At 36.4% G+C, this 21,401-nt stretch overlaps 1 protein-coding gene across 6 annotated transcripts in view; it reads left to right on the top strand.

Moving 5' to 3' along the window:
* Window positions 1-21,401, top strand: part of DPY19L3 (dpy-19 like C-mannosyltransferase 3) — a 42,281-nt gene that overhangs the window by 14,190 nt on the left and 6,690 nt on the right. For 5 of the 6 annotated variants that reach the window (XR_012776949.1, XM_075510737.1, XM_075510736.1 and 2 more), the window contains 9 exons: window positions 517-651; window positions 2,374-2,505; window positions 3,625-3,726; window positions 5,191-5,264; window positions 5,506-5,664; window positions 7,150-7,272; window positions 8,295-8,406; window positions 8,972-9,028; window positions 14,814-14,896. Coding sequence is in view for 5 of the 6 variants with exons in the window: in XM_075510737.1 (XP_075366852.1) it covers window positions 517-651; window positions 2,374-2,505; window positions 3,625-3,726; window positions 5,191-5,264; window positions 5,506-5,664; window positions 7,150-7,272; window positions 8,295-8,406; window positions 8,972-9,028; window positions 14,814-14,896 (977 nt within the window). In the remaining variant the exon portion in view is untranslated. The remainder of the gene's footprint in view (window positions 1-516; window positions 652-2,373; window positions 2,506-3,624; window positions 3,727-5,190; window positions 5,265-5,505; window positions 5,665-7,149; window positions 7,273-8,294; window positions 8,407-8,971; window positions 9,029-14,813; window positions 14,897-21,401) is intronic. The other variant, XM_075510738.1, reaches the window with a different exon arrangement.

A 21,401-nucleotide genomic window follows, 5' to 3' on the forward strand; every position in this document is an offset into this window, starting at 1 on the left:
TAAGAAAACATGAGAGTAACACAAAGTGGGTGGGAGAAAAGCTTGTAAACCAAGGGATTAAAGATTTTCTTTTGATTTCATTTGTTTTACAAATTTAGGAGGTTGTCCTGATCTGCAAGAATAAAAGCAAACTGGTGGTACAGTTTCTTTGACAAACAGTTCTTAAGTTATTACTCCTCAATTTGATCAAGTAACTGCTATTTATAGCATAGTAAAACATGTATTGCATGTTAATCTATGGGCTGAAACTATTTGAGATCTCTCCATTTTCTTGCAAGTAGTATTACAATGGTAAAATACAAGCATAAATACAAGAACCTGTAACTCTAAAAAAATGTTCATTATCCTCCAAGCAGTTATTGCAGTTAGAAAACTCATATTAATGTTTTAAAAATGGATTTAAAATAAAACCAAATTAAGGTGGGTTTTGGTTGGGGGGGGGAGGGTTGTTTATTTGTTTTGTTTTTTAATGAAGGAAACTATAAAGTTAAATAAAACTTCATTCCCTCCTTCCAGAGATTGACACTTACGGCTGTATTTATAGCAACTTTTCTCTTTAGCCTGACTTGGCAATTTAACCAGTTTATGATGCTGATACAAGCATTGGCCTTATTCATACTGGACTGCTTTGACATGATTCCCACAGCAAAGGTAAGATTATGTTTGGAAATAACCAATTTTTTTTCTTTTCTATCATAAAGCTAACAGTTTTAGAGGTATTTTCCTAACTAGAGGCCTGGATACCCAAAGTAATACGGATTATACACTGTGCTGCTTTGTGCTTTTAAGTAATGACAGTGTATATACTGCAAGTGTAAAAATGAATAATCAAAACAACACCATTTCTGATTTTTTTTTCAGCTGATTTTATTACACTTTATGTAATTCACTTCTGTAATTTAATTTTTGTCTAGTTTTGTTTAGACACAGCTATGTTTTGACACTATTAAGGGATTGCTTTTAAACACCATCATAACAGTCGATCTAATACCACAGCTTAAGCATGTCCTCTGGAAGTGGCCAGGAGAAAAAAAAGTAGCACAAGAAATCTTTGCCTAAGCTGAATTCATAACAATGTATGAATTTTGCCTCAAGTATTGTGCATCCTTGTTTGAAAGTTAGGTGTAGGCACTGTACCACAAAGAGAAGGAAGAAGATACACCAGATTGCTCAGGAGAAGCAGTTATCTTTCATACATTGAAATTCACCACAAGATAAAAACATTGTCGCTGCTATGTTGCTGAACTGAATGAGCCAAAAAGTAAAACAAGTGTTACTAAGAAGATAAGGGATCATTTACAGTCAATCTTAGGAAATAGAAATGTACTGTAGAAGATGAAAACATTGTCTTTGAATTTAATGTCACTGTGAAATTCTACCGAGATGATTTTAGCCCTTGTAAAAGCTTACACTAGTTGAAAAAGGTTCTAACGTTACTTTAAGGAAGGTTACAGTAGGATGAAGAGTAATTCATGTTAATTTCATTTTAAATTCAAAGCAGACTTGAATATTAGTGATTGTATTAATTTAACTGAAAATTAGTATGGTGGCTGCATATCAAAATAAATGTGGTTTATTTAAGAGTTTAGAAACTCTTCATTATATCTGCAAATGTAAGCTGAAGTTAGCAGTTAATGTGACTAAGCAGCTACCTTAAAAGTTGACAAATCACCAGCTTCATCCTGAATTCTACTAAAATGGACTTACCGCACCACTCTTATTCAATATTAATTTTCCAAAAAGTGCTACTTAAAACTGTTGGAGTTTTGTTGGGCCATTTGATACTGACTTACACCACTGTTGTAGTACAAGGCTGAACTCAGGATCTTTGTGTCAGGTAAAATTCATGTTTCGGTACCACTGTATCAGAAAATCAGCTGGTTTTTAGTGTTTGCATTCAGTTGAACATTTGTGATAGTTTAGCATAGCTCAAAAAGGACTACACTAAACTATTATAAAAAAGTTAGAGAAATCAGCTGATGTTTGCAGAACTGCACTGAGCCTCTTTAGTCATAAACTGTTTAGTCATAAAGACATTAGAGAGGCTACAGAAACACTTCTTTGACTAAAGAAAATACAAACCATCTTCCAAATATTAAGTAATTAATGTTTTCCTCACTCTGCAATTGTTTAACTTATCTGCTTTATTATAGCATCAGGCTTCCCTAGGTATAAAATAGGTATAAAATATTAACCTAACTAGTCCAGGACATAAATATAGAAAGGATATAGTAATGGCTATAAGTGTAATGATTTAGTGCAGGATGATACATTTTTTGTAAAAAACGTTGAAATAAATTATAAAACATAGTCAAAGAAAAGCAGCTATGACTGTAAAGTTTTGTAGGCATAAAAATCTCATTATTGTTACAGGTTACATGGCTCTATATCATTCAGATTTCTGGATTACTGCTAGTCTGTGTCCTACAGTTCTTTAATTCTATGATTCTTGGATCATTACTTATAAGTTTTAATGCTTCTGTCTTGATAGCAAGAACAGTCCAGGTAGGTACCAAAATATTTTTGTAGTACTAAATAAAGAGTGTGAGAGAGAGAGATATATAGGGAAATGAGTAATTTATATGCATTATAATCTTAAATTACTAATACTAATTAGAGGAATTACTATAGCGTAAAGCAACAAAAACATTGCATGATCAAATAATGAATTCAATTACACTAACTACAGCATAACCAAGCACATCAGACACCATAATTCTGTGATTGCTATTAACATTTACGATTGTGCAAGCTGCAGTTTGGATCCTGCAAAAAAGTTGCATAAATGGACTTTACACCTGTTCCAGCAGGACTTGTGTTGGATTTATGGATCTGTCTCCAACAAAATATTCTGTGACAACTAGGCCCATATCAAATTCAGTTTACTGAAATCTATTGTTTCTTTCAAAGATTAGGATTTTTTTCCTGTATTCGCAGTTCTCTCGTTTCTGATACTGGCATTGACAACAGCTTCTAACCAGAATCTATGAACTTACAGGGCCATTCCTGCCCTCTCTCACTCATGACCTTTTAAAATCACGACTGTGTTTTTTATAGTTAGACAACGCCTGCACCTATTCCAAGTTGCCTGTGAGCAGCCACAGAACCATTCTCAGATCTGGAGCTTTGAACTGGAAAATTCCTCAAAATACTATCAACTGACAGTTAGAGCCAGAAGACACCTTTGCCATATGTAGGTGGAAGGTCTAATGAATAGATAGTTCAAAAGGCACACAGTACTATTGAAATTAGGGGAATCTTGGAACACAACCACAGTTGCACTGGGTGCCAGCAGTTGTATAAATATAATGGAGCCACCTCTGAAGGAAGGCTGTTTGGCTAGTTACAAAACTCTGCCAGATCAATATGCTGGGGAGTTTTTATGATATTGTCCCTTCAGTTTTGTGGAAGAAATAGATCTTAATTCTGGATACTTGGTTATGTATACATTTTTGCTTACATGAACCTAATACAAATTTGATCCTGATCAGGCCTAGCAGATAAGCTATTTCAAATAGTCTGTGTTGCTTTTATTCCAATACATACAAATGTACTGAAATACTAATATTTTGTTCCAAATACATACAAAAAAGTACTGAAATACTAATATTTTCTTCTTTCTAGAAAAACCTAAAAAAGGGCGGCTTGCTTAATAGGCTTGGGAAACTTATCCTTCATGTACTATTAGTCTTGGGCTTGACTCTCTTAATAAATAAATTCATCAAGGTAAGCAAATAATTTTTAATACAGAAACTTACAAAATGTATTATGTTAAAAGCTATTTGTTAACCATGTTACAGTAATATCATTAAATAGAAATTGCAATGAGATTTCACTGCATTTCAGAGACTGCGGTTTAGAAATGAAAGATCATTTTCCTAATCTTTTTGGTATATAGATTTTAAAACATATTCTTAAAACTTCATAAATTAACACCAAATCATCAAATATGTATTTGTAACTTGAAGCTCACGTGTAATTTTATAACAAGTGTAGATTTATACTGCATTCTGATACAGCTGAGTGTTTGCAAAGTTTTTCATTGAATTTACTTTTCAATGAATGCAGTTAAAAATGAATACTTGTTATAAAAATGTTGTAGGCTATTCCATACTTTTAGTTGCTTCTTGTGCACAGAGATGTTGTCCTGGTTTTGGCTGGGATAGAGTTAATTTTCTTCCTAGAAGCTGGTATAATGCTGTGTTTTGGATTTAGTATGAGAATAATTTCTCATGTAGTTTGAGTCTCAAATAAAGTCTCAACGCCAAACACATTGATGTTTTAGTTGTTGCTAAGTAGTGCTTCCACTAGTCAAGGACTTTTCAGCTTCCCGTGCTCTGCCAGGTGCACAAGAAGCTGGGAGGGGGCACAGCCAGGACAGCTGACCCCAACTGGCCAAAGGGCTATTCCATACCATATGACATCATGCTCAGTATATGAGCTGGGGGAGTTGGCTGGGGAGCAGCGATCGCTGCTCGGGGACTGGCTGGGCATCGGTCAGCAGGTGGTGAGCAATTGCATTGTGCATCACTTGTTTTGTATATTCTACTATTGTTGTTGTTATTATTGTTGTTGTTGTTGTTATTACTATTATTATTATTACTATTATTATTATTATCATTATTTCTCTTCCTTTGCTTTCCTATTAAACTGTCTTTATCTCAACCCATGGGTTTTACTTTTTTTTTTCCTGATTCTGTCCCCCATCGCACTGGGGGGGTGGAGCGTGAGCAAGTGGCTGTGTGGTGCTTAGTTGCTGACTGGGGTTAAACCATGACAGATGTCTGCAGACATTAGTGACAGTAACACTTTCTGCTTTTGAGTTTTAGTCTCTTCAAGAGATCTGTATCAACAGATTAAAATTTAGTACACATAGAAATTAAAAATATCACAGTAAGATATGATAAGTCATTGAAATAAAAAATACAGCTAAAACCAACTTGTCCTGGATAATCTTCATCTGTAAATAAGCAACTAACCCTAATAGATATTCTAAAAAGTAAATAACTTGCCCTTTGGACCACAGGACCAAATTACAAACTGAATGCTTATTTGATTGCAAAGCACCCTGTCTCAGTAAGCCTGTGTTGCTTCACAGTTTCATTTAAATGGTGAAAAAACTGTTTACTGTGTGAAGCTTAATTTTTTGATACTTAAAATATAATTTCCTTTCTCTTTCTACCTTTGTAGAAAATTCTTAATCTTGAGTCAGATGAACATATATTCAAATTCCTGAAAGCAAAATTTGGATTTGGGGCAACAAGGTATGATTTAGCTGCAATTTTGCTTTTTTGTATGACTTCATTAAGTGAAGCCTGCAGGTTGTTCTCATTTAAAATCTTGATAAATCATGGATTTTTACCTCATGTTTATGTCATATATTTTCCTTCATAATAATCTGCACAACTGTGGCTTTATAATTTCTTGGGAAAAAAGGAAACTTTGGTCCTTTTTGACATCAAGTTATGAAATACATGATGACTAGGATTATTCTTTTTTCTTTAGAGATTTTGATGCTAACCTGTATCTTTGCGAAGAAGCTTTTGGTTTACTACCATTAAATACTTTTTCAAGACTCTCGGATACATTACTTTTTTGTGTCTACATATTTGTTCTCTTCCTTATGACAGTAGCAGCTGTAATTGTTGCCTTTCGGAACCTCAGGTAAAATATGTTTTTAAAATAATTCAGGTTTTTATCGATTTTCTCTTCAACAGGCTAAGGAACTGACACTTGAATACAGCAGCATACAGTATTGCTTTCCACAGGTACTAAGGAAACAGTAGGACATATAATAGAGAGATCAGGCAAAATAAGTAACTTCCTATTAAAGCTAAAAATATAAAGTATGTAATGAGACTAAACAAAGAAACATTCTTCCCTAGATTCCTTCAAGCTCTTTTGTTTGGTGTTGAAGTTTTGCAGTATGTGTAGGGTTGGTTGGATTTTTTGGTGAGCAGGGGAAGCAAGGGAAGGATGTCTATAGAAAACAATGTTAGTTTCTTTAGTTCATCCCATTTTCCCTGTGGAAAGCACACCCAATCAAAGATTTCCCTGGTGGTATCCTCACACTGCCCAGAAATGAGCAAGGATAGTCTGTGCTGAACCTCCTGTGATCTGTGTGAAGAAGCAGGAGTAGTAGACTGCAACTGTGCATCACTGCTGCCAGTTCCCATAGCTAATCTGTAGGATTTGGAGGTATTTAAAGAACACTAGAAGAAAATTAGTACTGAACTGCTATTTTTTAAAAAAAAAAGTAAATGGTTCATTATAGACCTTCCAGTTTTACATTTACAACCTGGGCAAAAGTTAGAAGGGATGATATAAAACTTGATTAAGCAAAAATTCAATGTAACTAATGCCACTCATCGTAGATTTTATGGAAGCTAGGATAAAAGGGGGGGGGGAGAGGGAGATGATCTAAGACATTCTGAAACTATGTTATGATAATTGTGAAGTCGTAGTCATCTGTAAGGCATTTTGGTACTATTCAGCTAGCCTCTTAAAAAACTTACTGCATCAATCATTTTTAAAAACAAACAAAAGACTCTGCAGCTCTTAATTTTCTGTAATCTTAAAGGTAATCCCAAACATTACCCAAATTTTTAACACTGCCCAGTTATCTCAATTATCCCACACCGGAAAAAACAGGGAAAACCCACACACATTTAAGCAGCTTCTTTTTTTTGATCAGCCCTCCACATACATTCACAAGACTAGCCACATCAAGCAATAACCAGTCCTTTCAGCACTTCTTTTCTGTAAATTTACTTCCAATCTATGGCTTTAGTAGCATCCAGATATACCAGCACAACCCCACAAAACACAGTTAAGTTCTTCGCTCTCATCAAAAGCCCTGTGAACCCTGTGGGAGTAGCTGCTTCAAGCAATAAACCAAGCATGCCTTTCTGTAAATAATTTTATCTCATTCTAAACCAGCTCATTTAAACCCATTGCATTTCCAGAAAACTAGACATGAAAATAAAAACCAAACATGAAAATCATAGATACAATAGAAGATTGTGGACTGATAGCAGCAGTATTGCTCTTTAGCATCAGAAGGATTAAATGCTTTTTAAAATACAGACAACTATATGAAATATGTTACAGAACTTAATGTAACACTTTTTATTTCTTCTGTTTAATTAGTGGTTCAAACCAAGTCCAGTTCATGGAAAAAATGGAAGAATGCACAATAACACTGAAGCCTGATGCTGCTTACAACTTAATTCACACAGTTCTCTTTGGATGTCTGGCGTTAAGCACAATGAGGTATATTTTTTTTTACATTCTACTAAAGGCTTTTTTAGACGATTGAGTATATTTTTATAAGAGTGTAAAATATGCTGACCACACACTGACAGGATCATGAACCTTCATTTTTTCCCTGGTGCATTTCTGCTTGTAGACTGAGGCATTGTTGTAGTAGTCACTTTAGCATTAGTATCGAGGCTTGTTGAAGCCTTAGGCCACAAGCTGTGAACTTTCACCCAGATCCACTGACTGTGCACTGAACTTTTACTTGGCTACATGAAGGAAGGCCCCCCAAACCAGTGCAAACCAGAAAGATAAGGAAGCTTCAACCTTAGCAGAAGCTGCAACCTTAGAGATAAGAGAAGAATCGGCCTGCCTAGAGACAATGAAAGGGCCCAGTGAAGGATGGGAAGACCCCAGACCCTAATACTACTATTGGTCCAAACTGCCTCCTGAGGGGAGGGGAATTTAAATTGTAAGGGTATAATTGCCCAGGGATTTCTTTGTTCTGGGTCCCTCTCTGGAGGCACCCAGCATGAGCTGTTTTCCCCGCTCTACCAATCAATAAATTCGTCTGGTGTATGTTCTATCGGAGACTCTGTTTCAGGAAACCTAGGGTTGAGCCAGAGGGGAGAGGAAGCGCCCAAGAGTGAGTGTGTGTGTGAGTGAGGAGTCGAAAAGGGGCACCCGTCAGCTCAGTGGAGCTGTCTGCTGCGAAGGGACTCTGGTCCTAGCAATTAAAGTCTCAGGTCGTGTGTGTGCGACTCCCTGAATGGTGTGTGAATGCCTGGGCAGTGGCTTCTCCTTTAACAGGCATTTCCCAAAATTCTGCCAAAAAGAATGTTTGGAAGTTTGGGAGCAGAGATGTTCTCAAGTGCAAAGTCAGTCTTTTACTCAGTTATTTCAGAGTCCTGAAAATGCAAGAAATCGCAAGAAAATGCAAGAAAATGTGTTCAGAATTTCTCTAACATAACTGCTCTCATCAACACGGCTTAGCAGAGCTCCAGATGATCAGCAAAAACTTGTCTGTATTCTTCCAGAATGAAGTACCTCTGGACATCCCACATGTGTGTATTTGCATCTTTTGGCCTGTGCAGTACGGAAGTATGGAAACTTATCCTGAAGTGTATTCATCTCTACACATCACAGAGGGTTAGCACTATACTTACAGCGTTTCATGAAATTTGCTTTTGCTCCATATCTAAACCAAATCAAGACTCAAAATTATAAGACATCTGAAATGAATATTGTTTGTAGTCCTCTTAAACTGGATATCTCTGAAGTACATTTGTATAAATTTAGTAAGTAAAATGTATTTTCTAGTGGTTTAGATATTAAACAATTCCATTTGAATACACTAGATGGCAATATAGATGTGGCTATGACAAATAACCACAATTTTACTAAAAAATCTTAGTCACCATGTTATGAAGTCGTCAGTGGTCTGAGAAGACCTTTACAGACTATTATACTGAATGATACATTGTTTTCCACTTTGTAGAAGATAGATTTAAGTATATGGATATAAATCCATCATTTGTGATGGGTCTGTAATAAGGGTTTTACTTGAAAACAAAATCAGAATATGGTCTTAAAATTCAAACTGTAAATTCTACACCATGATAAATATGTCAGATATGAATACATTAAAAATTAAGTCTATCCAAATATATGTATCATCAGAATAACCAATTTTTTTTTTTGCAATTTCTCTTAGACACATGTGCTCAAGTATTCTATACCAATAATTACATTACTATATATTTCATATAAGGTAAGAAATTTTTTTTCGTAAATGTTTTGGCATTTTTTAGTTGCATGAAATTTTCCTTTTCTCATAAAGGGATGTTTTATAAATAATTACATACAAGATTGGTAGCTGAATTTTAAAAATTGGGATAGACTACCTGAAGTGGAAGTACCTCTATGAATATGAAATTGTAGGTAAAGGATCAGTTGGGCTCATTTGATCCAAAGTAGTTGTTCATAGATACAAATATTTGTCTGATTGTATGTGTAAGCTACCAAGTGTTATTTAAATGCATAATTTTATGGAAATGTAAGTTGTCTGTTTTGGTTTTAACTAAGTTGCAGATAAGATGCATATTGTTAAATTGTGTAATGATTCATTGTAGGAGCAGAAATAATCATAACGTTCTATATTGCTGTGCCTCCTCTCATATGTTTTAAAGTACAGAATTGTTAAACTAGTCAAGTACTTATGTTATCTTCAGTCTGTCCCAGAAACAAATTATTATTATGGTCAAACATTTAAATGTAAACACATAAAACATATTTAAAATAGTAACAAGTACAAGATTATTAGTCTGTCAGTCTGTCCTAGCAGGGAGATTAATTTAGTGGGCATACCATTCTTTTAATATGTATTTACAAAGACAAAAAATTCAGATTCCACTTTGATGGAAAAGTTATTTCTGCAATACTTAGTGTGAGATGAGAGTATTTCTGTTAAATAATTACCTTCAGAGAAACTCAAGGGGAATTTCATTATTAAAGTTAAAAAGGCAGTAGTAAAGTGTAACAGTTAAGAAAGCTGCTAATAGGGTTCACTCTGGAAGTCTGTTCCCCCCTATAAAACAGTGAAATGAAAAGTCAAGAAAGACTGTTAACAGTTTGTTTAGTAAAGTTACACTGATGTATTCCACTTAAATTTTCTTATTATTCTGCTAGAGGACTTTTTAGGATTTTTTTTTTTTCCATTGGTATGCTGGTTAGGGAAGTCATTTACCATTTTCATCATCTCTGAAAGTGATAGAAATAATGCCATTTCTTTTGATGTGGCTGATGCCAAGAGCATGACATTCTAATAGATAGTCTAATGTGACAGATGAGCTAGGAATAATTTTCCTCCCACTCTTCATGAGCAGATGTGAAGTTCCTAAATCCTGTCAGATTCAATTCTGAAGTCAACAGAAGTCACTGATTTTCATAGGCTTTAGATCAGCCATTAGTTGTGCTCAGTCTGCCTGAAAAGCATCATTTTTGTGTTTCTTCTAAATATAGAAAATAATTTTTATTGACATTAAAAATAATAATTTTTCAAGGTGCTCAGTGGGAATAAAGACATACATCACCTCTCAGTATTTTTTTGTCTTAAGTCAGTTCTTGCAGTTCAGCTGCCAGAGGAGTGGCTATCTTTGTGTGTGTGTCTTTTTTACAAAGCTGTAAGAGTTAGTGAGCCTGCAGGTAAGAAGCCTACCTGACAGACAGATAAAACTTGTCACCAGATTCCCTGGCAATGGTCAGAATAAAAATTCTTAAGGGAGAGACATCCAGAAAGTATCCATTGCTTCTGTAAGAATGCGTTTATATATTCTCTCTCTAAAACCTTTAGAAGCAAACCAACAATGCAAGTAGATTTATATAACAGAGACTTACTTATCTTTCTCCTTTCCAGGTAAGAATTTATCTGTTCATGCACTGTGACTGCTCAGATTGCATGAGCAGCTTGCATATTCACCACAAAGTTAACTGGTCATCATGGCTAGTTTTCCTGAACTAGTAGTAGGGCAATTTTGTATTTCATTACCTGTTATGGTTATGTCTGTCAGAAGAACTATTCTTTAGTGCCGTTTCTCAAAATAGGAGTTTTATGGGATTATTAACCTAATCCTGAATAAGCTAATGAAAGCCTCTTCTGAGGCATGTGGTAACTACAGTCCCAAATACATCACTTGAACAATAATTTATTGAGATACAGATGCAGCTACAATGCTAGCTATCTTTCAGATTTCAGGTACATATGTTTCGAGACCTATAAGACATCTATATTTCTATTTACACAAGTTTTCTTAATTAGTATAGTACAAACATCTTTTAGATAAAGTGAAAGTGCTGAAGCATTTCCATGCATACTTTAGTTGTGCTGCAGATAACACAACACGTATGTAATGCTGTAGTAAATATTATTTATGTTTCACTTCATACTCTTTATAGGTAGGTTTCAGCTGTATCTGTGTCCATTGCATTAAACTTCTCAACAGAGTAATACCCGTCAATTTGTGTTTGTATGTCAGTCATTCCTAAAGAAATTGTTGGCACTTAAAACTAGTTCCTGAGCTTCAGCAAGTCTATAGTTTCTGGTTTGGCCAAATAATCTTGATTTTTCTTTGCTAGTATATTCATATAATTTCTCAAATTGCATTTTTATTTTCATTATGGCCAAGTCCTTTTGCTCCAAACATATACATTTATTGCAGCACATAGCGCAATATATACCAATGATCTGAGCAGTCTTTGGCTATACTGAAGAGCTCCCTGTATGCACTGTATGTGTTTATCTTTTAAACCTAAAGTTTGTAAGCTTGACAGTCTGTAGAAGAAATGACAAACAAAAATGTCATGTTTATTTCTATTCGTAATATCTAATCCTGTTTCTCTAAAGGAGAGTCTTAATTTTCTTTCTTAGGCCAACAGTAACTATAAATAATGTAGTAGTACTTACTTTTCACTTACACTCAGAGGACAAAGAATTAATGCTTACACTTTTTGAATTCAAAATAAGTATCCTTGTATTTGAGAAGTACTGAACTCCCATAATCATCAGTGGACTGTTCAACACCTTCAAGTTTGTGGCTAGCACAATTGTCTAACTCTGGACTTTCTAGTTAGAATGAAAAAGATAGGTTGTTTGTGGGGAAAAGCTGTAAGCTTTTAAAAATCTCTGGGTTCTTATCACAGCCATTGAGTTAAAAATTGTCAAGTGTATACCCTCAATATATATATTTGGGGATAGTAACTATTTATAAATCAAAGTACACTGAAAACCCAAAGCACACCAGACATTCAGTAAGAAACTTAAGCATTGTTACACTGGATGAAATCCATGATCATGAGCCAGAGGGGTAACAAATGTGAAAGAGAAAGCTGAAATCTTTCTACAATATTGGGAGTTGGGATAATGTTTTCACTCACAAAAGATTTAATTTTACTGCTGAAAGTTAAAATTGTCTTACATCCACCAAGGAGCTAGGGTGGGGAACAAACAACAACTTTAGTACCTAAATCTCCTAATAATTCAATTTATTTCTATAGTCATGTCATCAAGTTCAGAGTTTATTATTTCATTTATTTTTGTAGATTCTAGGTCTTAGTGATATTTTTCGATGAGTAATTACATGCCTTAGGAAAAACATTCCCCATTACCAGTTTAGATCATGCCACCTTTCTATTTTCTTGGCTATCTTTTTGGTTTTAATGCAAGTCAGCAATAACATGTCATATTACCTTTTCCTATGCAAGTGTTTTCTTAAGCCTTTTGGAAATTTCAAGTCCTCAAGATTTTTCCAGTCCAGAACGATATCCCTGTGTTGCTAATTTAAGCCACTTGACAACAGGCTTCTTCTCCTGAAGACTTTGACCGCAGAGACCAGCATGTTACAAGCTGGAAACCTCTTTTACATACCACTCATTATTCTGAACAGTTTGTTACATCCCCCTTTACTTATCTCAAGAATCTGATATACTCCATCTGTTCTTTTTATCCATTCGTTGTGTCATGGTACACTTTTTCTCAATCTGACATAACTGATTTACAAGACAGAGTTGTTATATCGGTGTTATTGGTCCATATTTTCATGTGCTTTACTTTTATTTACTTCGTCATTGTTATTCTGTTATATTTGGAACTGCTGAAGTTCCTCGGTTTTCTCTTGGCTTGACTAATTAAATGTAGTGTTACCTGAAAATTTTGCTACCTCACAAGTCTCTTTTTAAATTCACTAATAGCAAGCCCCACTATTGAAATTTTCCTCTAGTGAAAACTGCTTGTACTCACTCAAAAGTTGCAGTAGTATGACACTGTGACTTGAAAAACCTATATAGATTAGTTAATGCCACATAATAGTCCCAGCATTCAGTAGATAGCACAGTGTCCTTAGATTCTCAGTGGTTTGCAGGGCAGGTTTGCAGCACGATCTAGAAGCAAAGCAGAGTCCATTTCCTTCTGTCTCCAGCCTGAAGGACTCCAAGCTCTCAAAATGTTTAGCTGTCCAGGGTAGTTTAGCAATGAAGAGAGGAAATTTTGATTCATTATGGGACTCTGCAGTCTCATTTCACAACTGCTTAATTGATTTACTAGTCTCTCGAGAGGTCTTCTGAAGAGCAGAAATATGTTTATTATAATACTACTGTACTTCCCAAAACTCTAAGCTTGTGATACTGCCATAACTATTTTTAGATTTTTCTCCATCTACCAGTCAGCATTACTTTAACAAATGTATCAAGTAAATGGTTAAACTAGTAAGTATCTTAATTCGCCCAATTATATCTCCTGCTCCCCAGTCCTCCTACATGATTACAGTTTTAATGAAAGAATGCATATTTTTGCTAAGTAGCTCAGCAGCATCACATTCAAATTCCTTCTGAACTCTTGGATGAATATTATCTAAATTGGATGATTTATGGCTTTTTAGATTATCAAGCAGGTTTTCTTGCACTTTTTCCTGTGACATTTCACTTTGCAAGCCAGCAATCCTTATTATCTAAAGAAAGCAGGTTTGGAGTAGGTTTCACCACAACACCCTCTGTAGTAAAGAATGATGCAAAGCAATCAGTTAGTCGTTAGCATTGTCATTATCTTTCTTAATTGTTCTCTTTTGCCTTTGAATATTCACTAGCTTAAACAACAAGAAACCCTTAAATAAATCTTTGTTTTGTTAGCTTTGGGGGGGGGAAGGTTAAGCTTTTCAGAATCAATTTCAATCCTTATTTCTCTCCTCCAAATTTTATTTATGTATTCTTTGTCTTCAGTAAATTTTGAAATGTTTTTCCCTGATAGTCTATCGGATGTTGCCGTTCAGTCACACTTTTCTTTTTTCCTTCAGTGGTTCCCTTTTAATTCAAACTTCTGAAATGCTACTAATGGCATCCACAGCATGTCTAATGATTTTAACTTCTGATACAGATTTCCTACCTCTTTTTCATTTATTTGTAAATTCCCTTTCCAAACTTAATGATAATTCCTGGGGCCTTTCCTTCTCCTGTAATCATAGGCATTATTTAATAGCTTGGCTGTTACGTATCAAACTGTTACATGATGCCACTTTGTCTGGTTCCTTTTCTTAAAGCTTGGTCTGTCAAGAAATAACTTAAAACGTTAACATTCATCTTATAGTCCAGGGAACTGAAATGATTCACTTGTAAAGTAGATACAGTCTTTATAATCACAGTCACATTTGGTGGCAGTCGATTTCCCATCGATTTTAAAATACAAACTGATCTTAAAAAAGAGAGTTCTGGAAACCTCCAGTGAGATGTGCATCTGAGAAAAGCTGTTCTTCTCAGGCTCGCCACAACGGGTTATTCTGTTCCTTCTGGTCACCTAGCAGGAGCTGCAGATCTCAAACTCTGAAACTGTGTATTCATACTGCAATGACAGCCACTTGTCCTTCATAAGAAGGGTAGATATGCTTATGTCTTGCAACTTATCCATGAGCTGGACAAGATCAGTTACTAGCTAAAAGGAAATAATGTTTCAACATCCAGAATTTGTTTTGTTCATTCTGTCTTCAGTTCATTTTATTTTGTTTTCATTATAGTTCTGGCCAGGAATAATGGATGAACTGTCAGAGCTGAGAGAATTCTATGACCCAGACACTGTGGAGCTGATGAACTGGATTAAGTAAGAGGATTTTTTCTCTATTTAAGTTAAATGCTATTTGTGTAGATCTAATGTTCTTAGTTATAGTGTTCTCCTTATTTGTCACAGCTCATCAGTAAACTCTGGTGACCCATGGAGATAGTTAAGGATGAATGGGCTATCAAGAGGTTAGCATATTAATGGCTGTGGAGAATAGCTCTATGCAAAGTCCCCCAGACTGCTCTGCTCTGGTTCAGTATCATGCTGCTGGAATATGCGTCAGGGAACCAGTTGAGTCCATTTGCTCCCATAAGCACACGTAGTTTTCCTAGGCGAAAGAGGTCAGTTTGGAGGTGTCAGGCTTCTTCCATCATATTATAGCTACCTCTTTACATTAATAGATCTTCGCAGTGAAATAATTTTATTTTTATTTTTCCCCCAACCCGCTGTCCTTGTCTTTTCAACTTTTTAATTTTAAAAAGCTTGGATGTACAGTTGTAGGGCTGGAAAATCTGTACTCTACAGTCTGTTTCTTGAACTTTAGAATAATCTAAACTGTTTATACTTATTAGATTAATCCCAATATGTGTTCTAAACTGTAAACAAAATATTTGTAATTGAACTTGAACTTGCCACGGGTAAGCATAGGTGCAAGTATGAGTTAATAATTTCAACCCCACCTCATCACTTCTGCTTTCTCACAGAGCATAGGAAGGTATTTTATAGGTGGAAACAGTTTGGAATACTGCATGTAGAAGATCCTGAGAAAAAGGCCCAGGTAGGATGTTCTCTGGAGGACTGTGAATGTAAGGGATATGATCTCTATTAACGTACAGTAACCACTGAAAACTTTCAGGTTAAGTTCTGAACAGAGATATTCCTGGGACTTGTATTTATTTGGAACTCTGACAAAGATTTAAAAAAAAAAATCAGTTTCATATCTGGGGGAAAACATTCTGAAAGTAAATCTGAATTTACTATGTTTAGCATTGAACTATTTGAAGTATTTCCTTGGAGCCCCATATTGTGTTTTCATATGCAATGAACTTCAGTGAAACCAGTCGCCCAGCCTATTCTACCCATAGCAACATATTTACACTCCATAATGTTGTATTTCTCTAATCCATAAACTAGAAGGAGTAATTTAGAAGTTAAATATATTACAAGCCTTCACTGACTTATTTTGAAAGCGGGCCATGTTTTTTTCCATCATTTAGAATCTTTACAGCCATATTGACACGTTTTTGTGACTAATGTTTACCAGCCAGTTCCATTTAGCACTACTGTTTTATTAAAAGATGGTAAATGTCTGATAGTTCAGGTCTCCTGTGTACAATATCTGGAGTTATATATAGATTTATACATAAAATATGCATGTGGAATTATTCCCAGCCATGAACTGGATTTGACTGGGTCCGATGAGAATAATTTTTCATATGTTCTCAGTGCTGAGAATGCTAAACTGGTGTTTGTCCTCTTTTCATTTTAAGTCATGACAGACAATTACAGAGGGAAATTTTCTACTTAGAATTTATTGTGTTTAGAAATATTATTTATGTAAAGAAGAGTTAATTATGCTTTAAATACAAGTCAACAAAATTTATGGTAAGTTTCTCAAAGTGGGACAGATTTCCTTAAGTTTTGATGTGTAAGAAAAATATTTTACTATACTAATACTTGATAGCTCTGCTGTAGCTAATGATCTGTCAAGGTTGGTGTCAGGAACTAATCACTCATTATTAAAACTCAGTATGAGAAGCTCTAATTTGTCATGTATAGCAGTGAATTAGAAATAACTCATCTGTCTTGCAATCTCTCCACAAGAAAACCCTTCTATCTGCTTAGATCTAAATGCATATTAACTTGTCCAAATATACAATCTGAATAATAGCCAACTATTAGTCTGTCCACTGTGAAGTATCTGCAGATGTATTTTTTACTCTTCCCCTTACTAAAATTACCATAGCATTTTCAGGAAGATATACTGGTTTATATCTTTACAATAAAGTTACTGCATAGTATTGGAGTGCATCTATTGCAGAGTGCACTTTTTTACATAATGATCTTGCATATCCCAGTCTCTTACTTTTTCCTACCCACTACCTCATTTTCTTAGCTTTTTTTTTTTTAAAAAGTCAAGAAGGTCCTGCCAATGACCCAGGGATAGTTCACAGCTGTGTTCCCATATGGGAGGAATATTAAAATTCTTAGTTTTGGTCTTTCTCCCTAAGACAACAGGAACAAAATGCTCATTTGTGAGATGGGGAAGAATATCAGTAGAATGAGCAAATCAATAGCGTGAACTTCCCTACTCTGTTTACTTCTGGTAAGTGTTTAAGAAGCAATGTCTTCTGCCTTTAAAGGGGAAACTTGTCTAGAATTGTGGAATATTTCATAAGCAGTTACCAAAAAATGACAGAAAAGCTTCTTAGAAATCTCAGACAACAGCCAAAACAGTGGAAAAGTTAACTGAGACTGATTTGGCAGAGCATAGTTGTATGTCAACTGTATTTCACAGAATCACAGAATCGTATAGGTTGGAAAAGACCTTTAGGATCATCGAGTCCAACCGTAAACCTAACGCTACCAAGACCACCACTAAACCATGTCCCTAAGCACCTCATCCAAACATCTTTTAAATACTTCCAGGGATGGCGACTCAACCACTTCCTGTTCCAATGCTTGACAACCCTTTCAGTGAAGTAAAATTTCCTAATATCCAGGCTAAACCTCCCCTGGTGCAACTTGAGGCCATTTCCTCTCGTCCTATCACTTGTTACCTGGGAGAAGAGACCAACCCCCAGGTCGGTCTCTACAACCTCCTTTCAGGTAGTTGTAGAGAGCAATAAGGTCTCCCCTCAGCCTCCTTTTCTCCAGGCTAAACAACACCAGTTCCCTCAGCTGCTTCTCATAAGACTTCTGCTCCAGACCCTTCACCAGCTTTGTTGCCCTTCTCTGGACACTCTCCAGCACCTCGATGTCTCTCTTGTAGTGAGGGACCCAAAACTGAACACAGTATTTGAGGTGTGGCCTCACCAGTGCCGAGTACAGGGGCACGCTCACTTCCCTAGTCCTGCTGGCCACGCTATTCCTGATACAAGCCAGGATGCCATTGGCTTTCATGGCCACCTGGGCACACTGCTGGCTCATATTCAGGCAGCTGTCAACCAACACGCCCAGGTCCTTTTCCACCGGGCAGCTTTCCAGCCACTCTTCCCCAAGCCTGTAGTGTTGCATGGGGTTGTTGTGGCCCAAGTGCAGGACCTTGCACTTAGCCTTGTTAAACCTCATACAGTTGGCCTCAGCCCATCCATCCAGCCTGTCCAGGTCCCTCTGCAGAGCCTTCCTACCCTCAAGCAGATCAACACTCCCACACAACTTGGTGTCATCTGCAAACTTACTGAGGCTGCACTCGATCCCTTCGTCCAGATCATTGATAAAGATAGTAAACAGAACTGGCCCCAACACAGAGCCCTGGGGAACACCGCTTGTGACCGGCCGCCAACTGGAGTAAACTCCATTCACCACCACTCTTTGGGCCCAGCCATCTAGCCAGTTCTTTACCCAGTGAAGAGTACACCCGCCCAAGCCATGAGCAGCCAGTTTCTCCAGGAGAATGCTGTGGGAAACTGTGTCAAAGGCTTTACTGAAGTCTAGATAGACAACATCCACAGCCTTTCCCTCATCCACTAAGTTGGTCACCTTGTTGTAGAAGGAGATCAGGTTGGTCAAGCAGGACCTGCCTTTCCTGAACCCATGCTGGCTGGGCTTGATCCCTTGGTTATCCCCTACATGCCATGTGATGGCATTCAGGATGATCTGCTCCATCAGCTTCCCTGGTACCAAGGTCAGGCTGCCAGGCTTGTAGTTCCCTGGGTCCTCCTTCCGGCCCTTTTTGGAGGTTCTGAAGGAACCTGATTTGAATCAGGTTTGGGGTACAAGCAGGGAAATTTTTATATTAGTGGAAACCCCACAAATTTCCAAAAAGCTCCTGAGGTTACAACAATGGAATACCTATGTTTCAGTGGTGATTCTTTAATTTAGTAATTTACATTAATGGCTCTATATTTTAATTTCAAGCCAGCTATAAATTTTAACTCTTCACTCTTACGTGCCTGATTTTCAAGGGTAATCACACTGAAATCAACACATATTTAAACTTTAAAGGCAATATCACACTTTTTTTCTTTTTTAATAATTGTTCTTAAAGTCTTGGGCTTATCCTTTGTCATTGACTGATTTGTCAGTAAAATTCAGGCATGAACTTGATAACACCTGAGAACTAGGTGTATACCAACTGTGTAGGTGCACTCCTTTATGTGAACAAAGCATGCATAAAATTGAGGCTGAGGCTAACAAAAATGCATCTTACTGCTCTTTCTTCGTGGCTGTCGTTTTCCATTTTTGCAATTTTCAGTCTTTCCAAACCAGAGGGAAAAAAAAGAACCATGACAGTTTGACTGAATACGCTTTACTGCCTATCATTCGCAGCTAAACCCTTAATATCTTAATATAGTGTTCTGCAAATAAAAACTTTCTTTTAAAGAAAAAAGAAATCTAACATGGCATATTTGAGAACCCTTTTTCAGAATCTCCTTTTCTCAAACCCCTTTGCTTTGTAGATTCATATTGCACACAGGCACTAGTAAAGGAATAATCTGAGATTTGTCAGATTTTATGGCTTTGAAAGCCAACTAGAGAGTCCAACTCTGGAGGACTTTCAATAGAAATAGCCATTTTATTTCTAATAATGTAACCTATAATTGCAACATTGGCCCTTTCTGTAGGGCTTCCTTAAAACCAACTCACAATAATTCTTTAGCAGCTTAATAAGAGAAAGAATTACTACCACTTTTAGAGTATGTGCAAGTTAGGCGTAGACCTGTAGTTCCTGTAAAACCCTTTTATTTTTAACGAGTTGTTCTTTAGTGTTTACATAATTCTCTAGATTCTTAAGTGTAGGTAAAGAAAAGCTTCATACGATATGTTATAGTGCTTAGTTTACCCATTAGTTCAGCTGTAATTAACTTGTTGAAAGCTTAGAGCTTCAAAAATAAATGAGATTATTTGTTCAAAATGCCATCAGGTCTGCTTGGAATGACATTTAAATTATATAATGTAAATCAGTTTGACCTGTAAGTCCTTGTCATTATTTAGTGACATTTCGTACAGAATAAATTGTTTGCAGGTTGGGCAGTGTGGTATGGAGCTTGGCAGAAAGCTATAAAAACAAATTATCCTTTCATTTTATACATCATTTGTTCAGACATTTGTAAAAATTGCTTCGTTTTTCTATAATAGAGAAGTGTCATTCAGTGGTTTGAAGCACATTAGCTGCCTTGGATACAGACCACAGCAGTTAATGTCTGACTCAGGCAGGAGTATTGGAGAAAGATGCTTGCATGAAATGTAGAAATCATCCTGTACCTGAAAAATATTAGTTAATTGTCACATCTCCCTCTAGTGGCAGTTTCAGAAGATAAACTCTCAGTAACAGCCACCAGCTGAAGTTCTTTAAGATGTAGTTAAGGAGGGCAGACATTGCATGAAGCTCAGCGTCACCTCCCAGCTTCCAAATGTCTGTCCACAGCAGTGAAATCCAGTGCCAGGTTTGTGTTCTTGGCATTGCCAGTAAAGCATGGGAAAAGAGTGCCTCCAATAGCTCTGGTAGTAGCGCATGTTGGTCTGGGCACCATCTGAGCTGGCCCCAGTAAAACATGGACAGTGATATGTCTCAAGGCATATAATTTTCTAGGACTTCAAACATGTAAATCTGAGTCTCAGGGAAACATCTGCCTTCACCTGGAATACCTGATTTTGAACTCCATCCAGGACTGAGGCACGTAAGCCAGTTTTTTGACAAGCAAGCGAGGGTCACTGGATTGCTTTTAAGGTATAGGAAGAGGAGGTGCTAGCAAAACTCTTAATACCTGATAAATAAAGAATGCACTCAGCTATATTTCACCTCTTGTGGGCAAGAGTGAATGCTTTTAGAAAGGGGAGGAATTGAATCCTGCATCTTCTACACTTTTGAGAAGCATTTTTAGCAGTAAGCTATGGAAGAAGGGCACTATCACCATTTCCTCTAGCTTTCTTTTGTAAGAAAAGAGGCTGCAGACTGTTTCTTGGGAATTTGTTGTTGTTGTTGTTTTCTTGTGGTTTTGCCTTTGGTACTTGTTGTGGGTTTTTTTTAAGAAAGTTTGATTCTGCAAGTTTGCTATATTGGGCTCTTTAGGAATCAGAGGTGCAGGATTGCCTTGATAAGGCCAAGTCAGGAGATAAGTACTGCAGAGCATTATAAAATTTGAACTAATCTTGAACAAACACAGAAACAGACTTTTCACACTAGAAGTTTCCTGGCCCAGGCATAAACACAGAAACATGTTGAAGGTGCTTTGAGAATCATCATTTTCACTGAGGTGTCTAAGCTCTACCAAGTCCCTCTGTGAATCTAGTCCACGTTCTTTTCAACTTAGTCTAAAGAATTGTGCTTTCCTGCAGATTCGGGGATGAGTCCTAGCTGACAGCCTGTCAGGGCCATTACATT

The sequence above is a fragment of the Mycteria americana genome, chromosome 8 (assembly GCF_035582795.1).
Source record: "Mycteria americana isolate JAX WOST 10 ecotype Jacksonville Zoo and Gardens chromosome 8, USCA_MyAme_1.0, whole genome shotgun sequence".
NCBI classification, from domain to species: Eukaryota; Metazoa; Chordata; class Aves; order Ciconiiformes; family Ciconiidae; genus Mycteria; species Mycteria americana.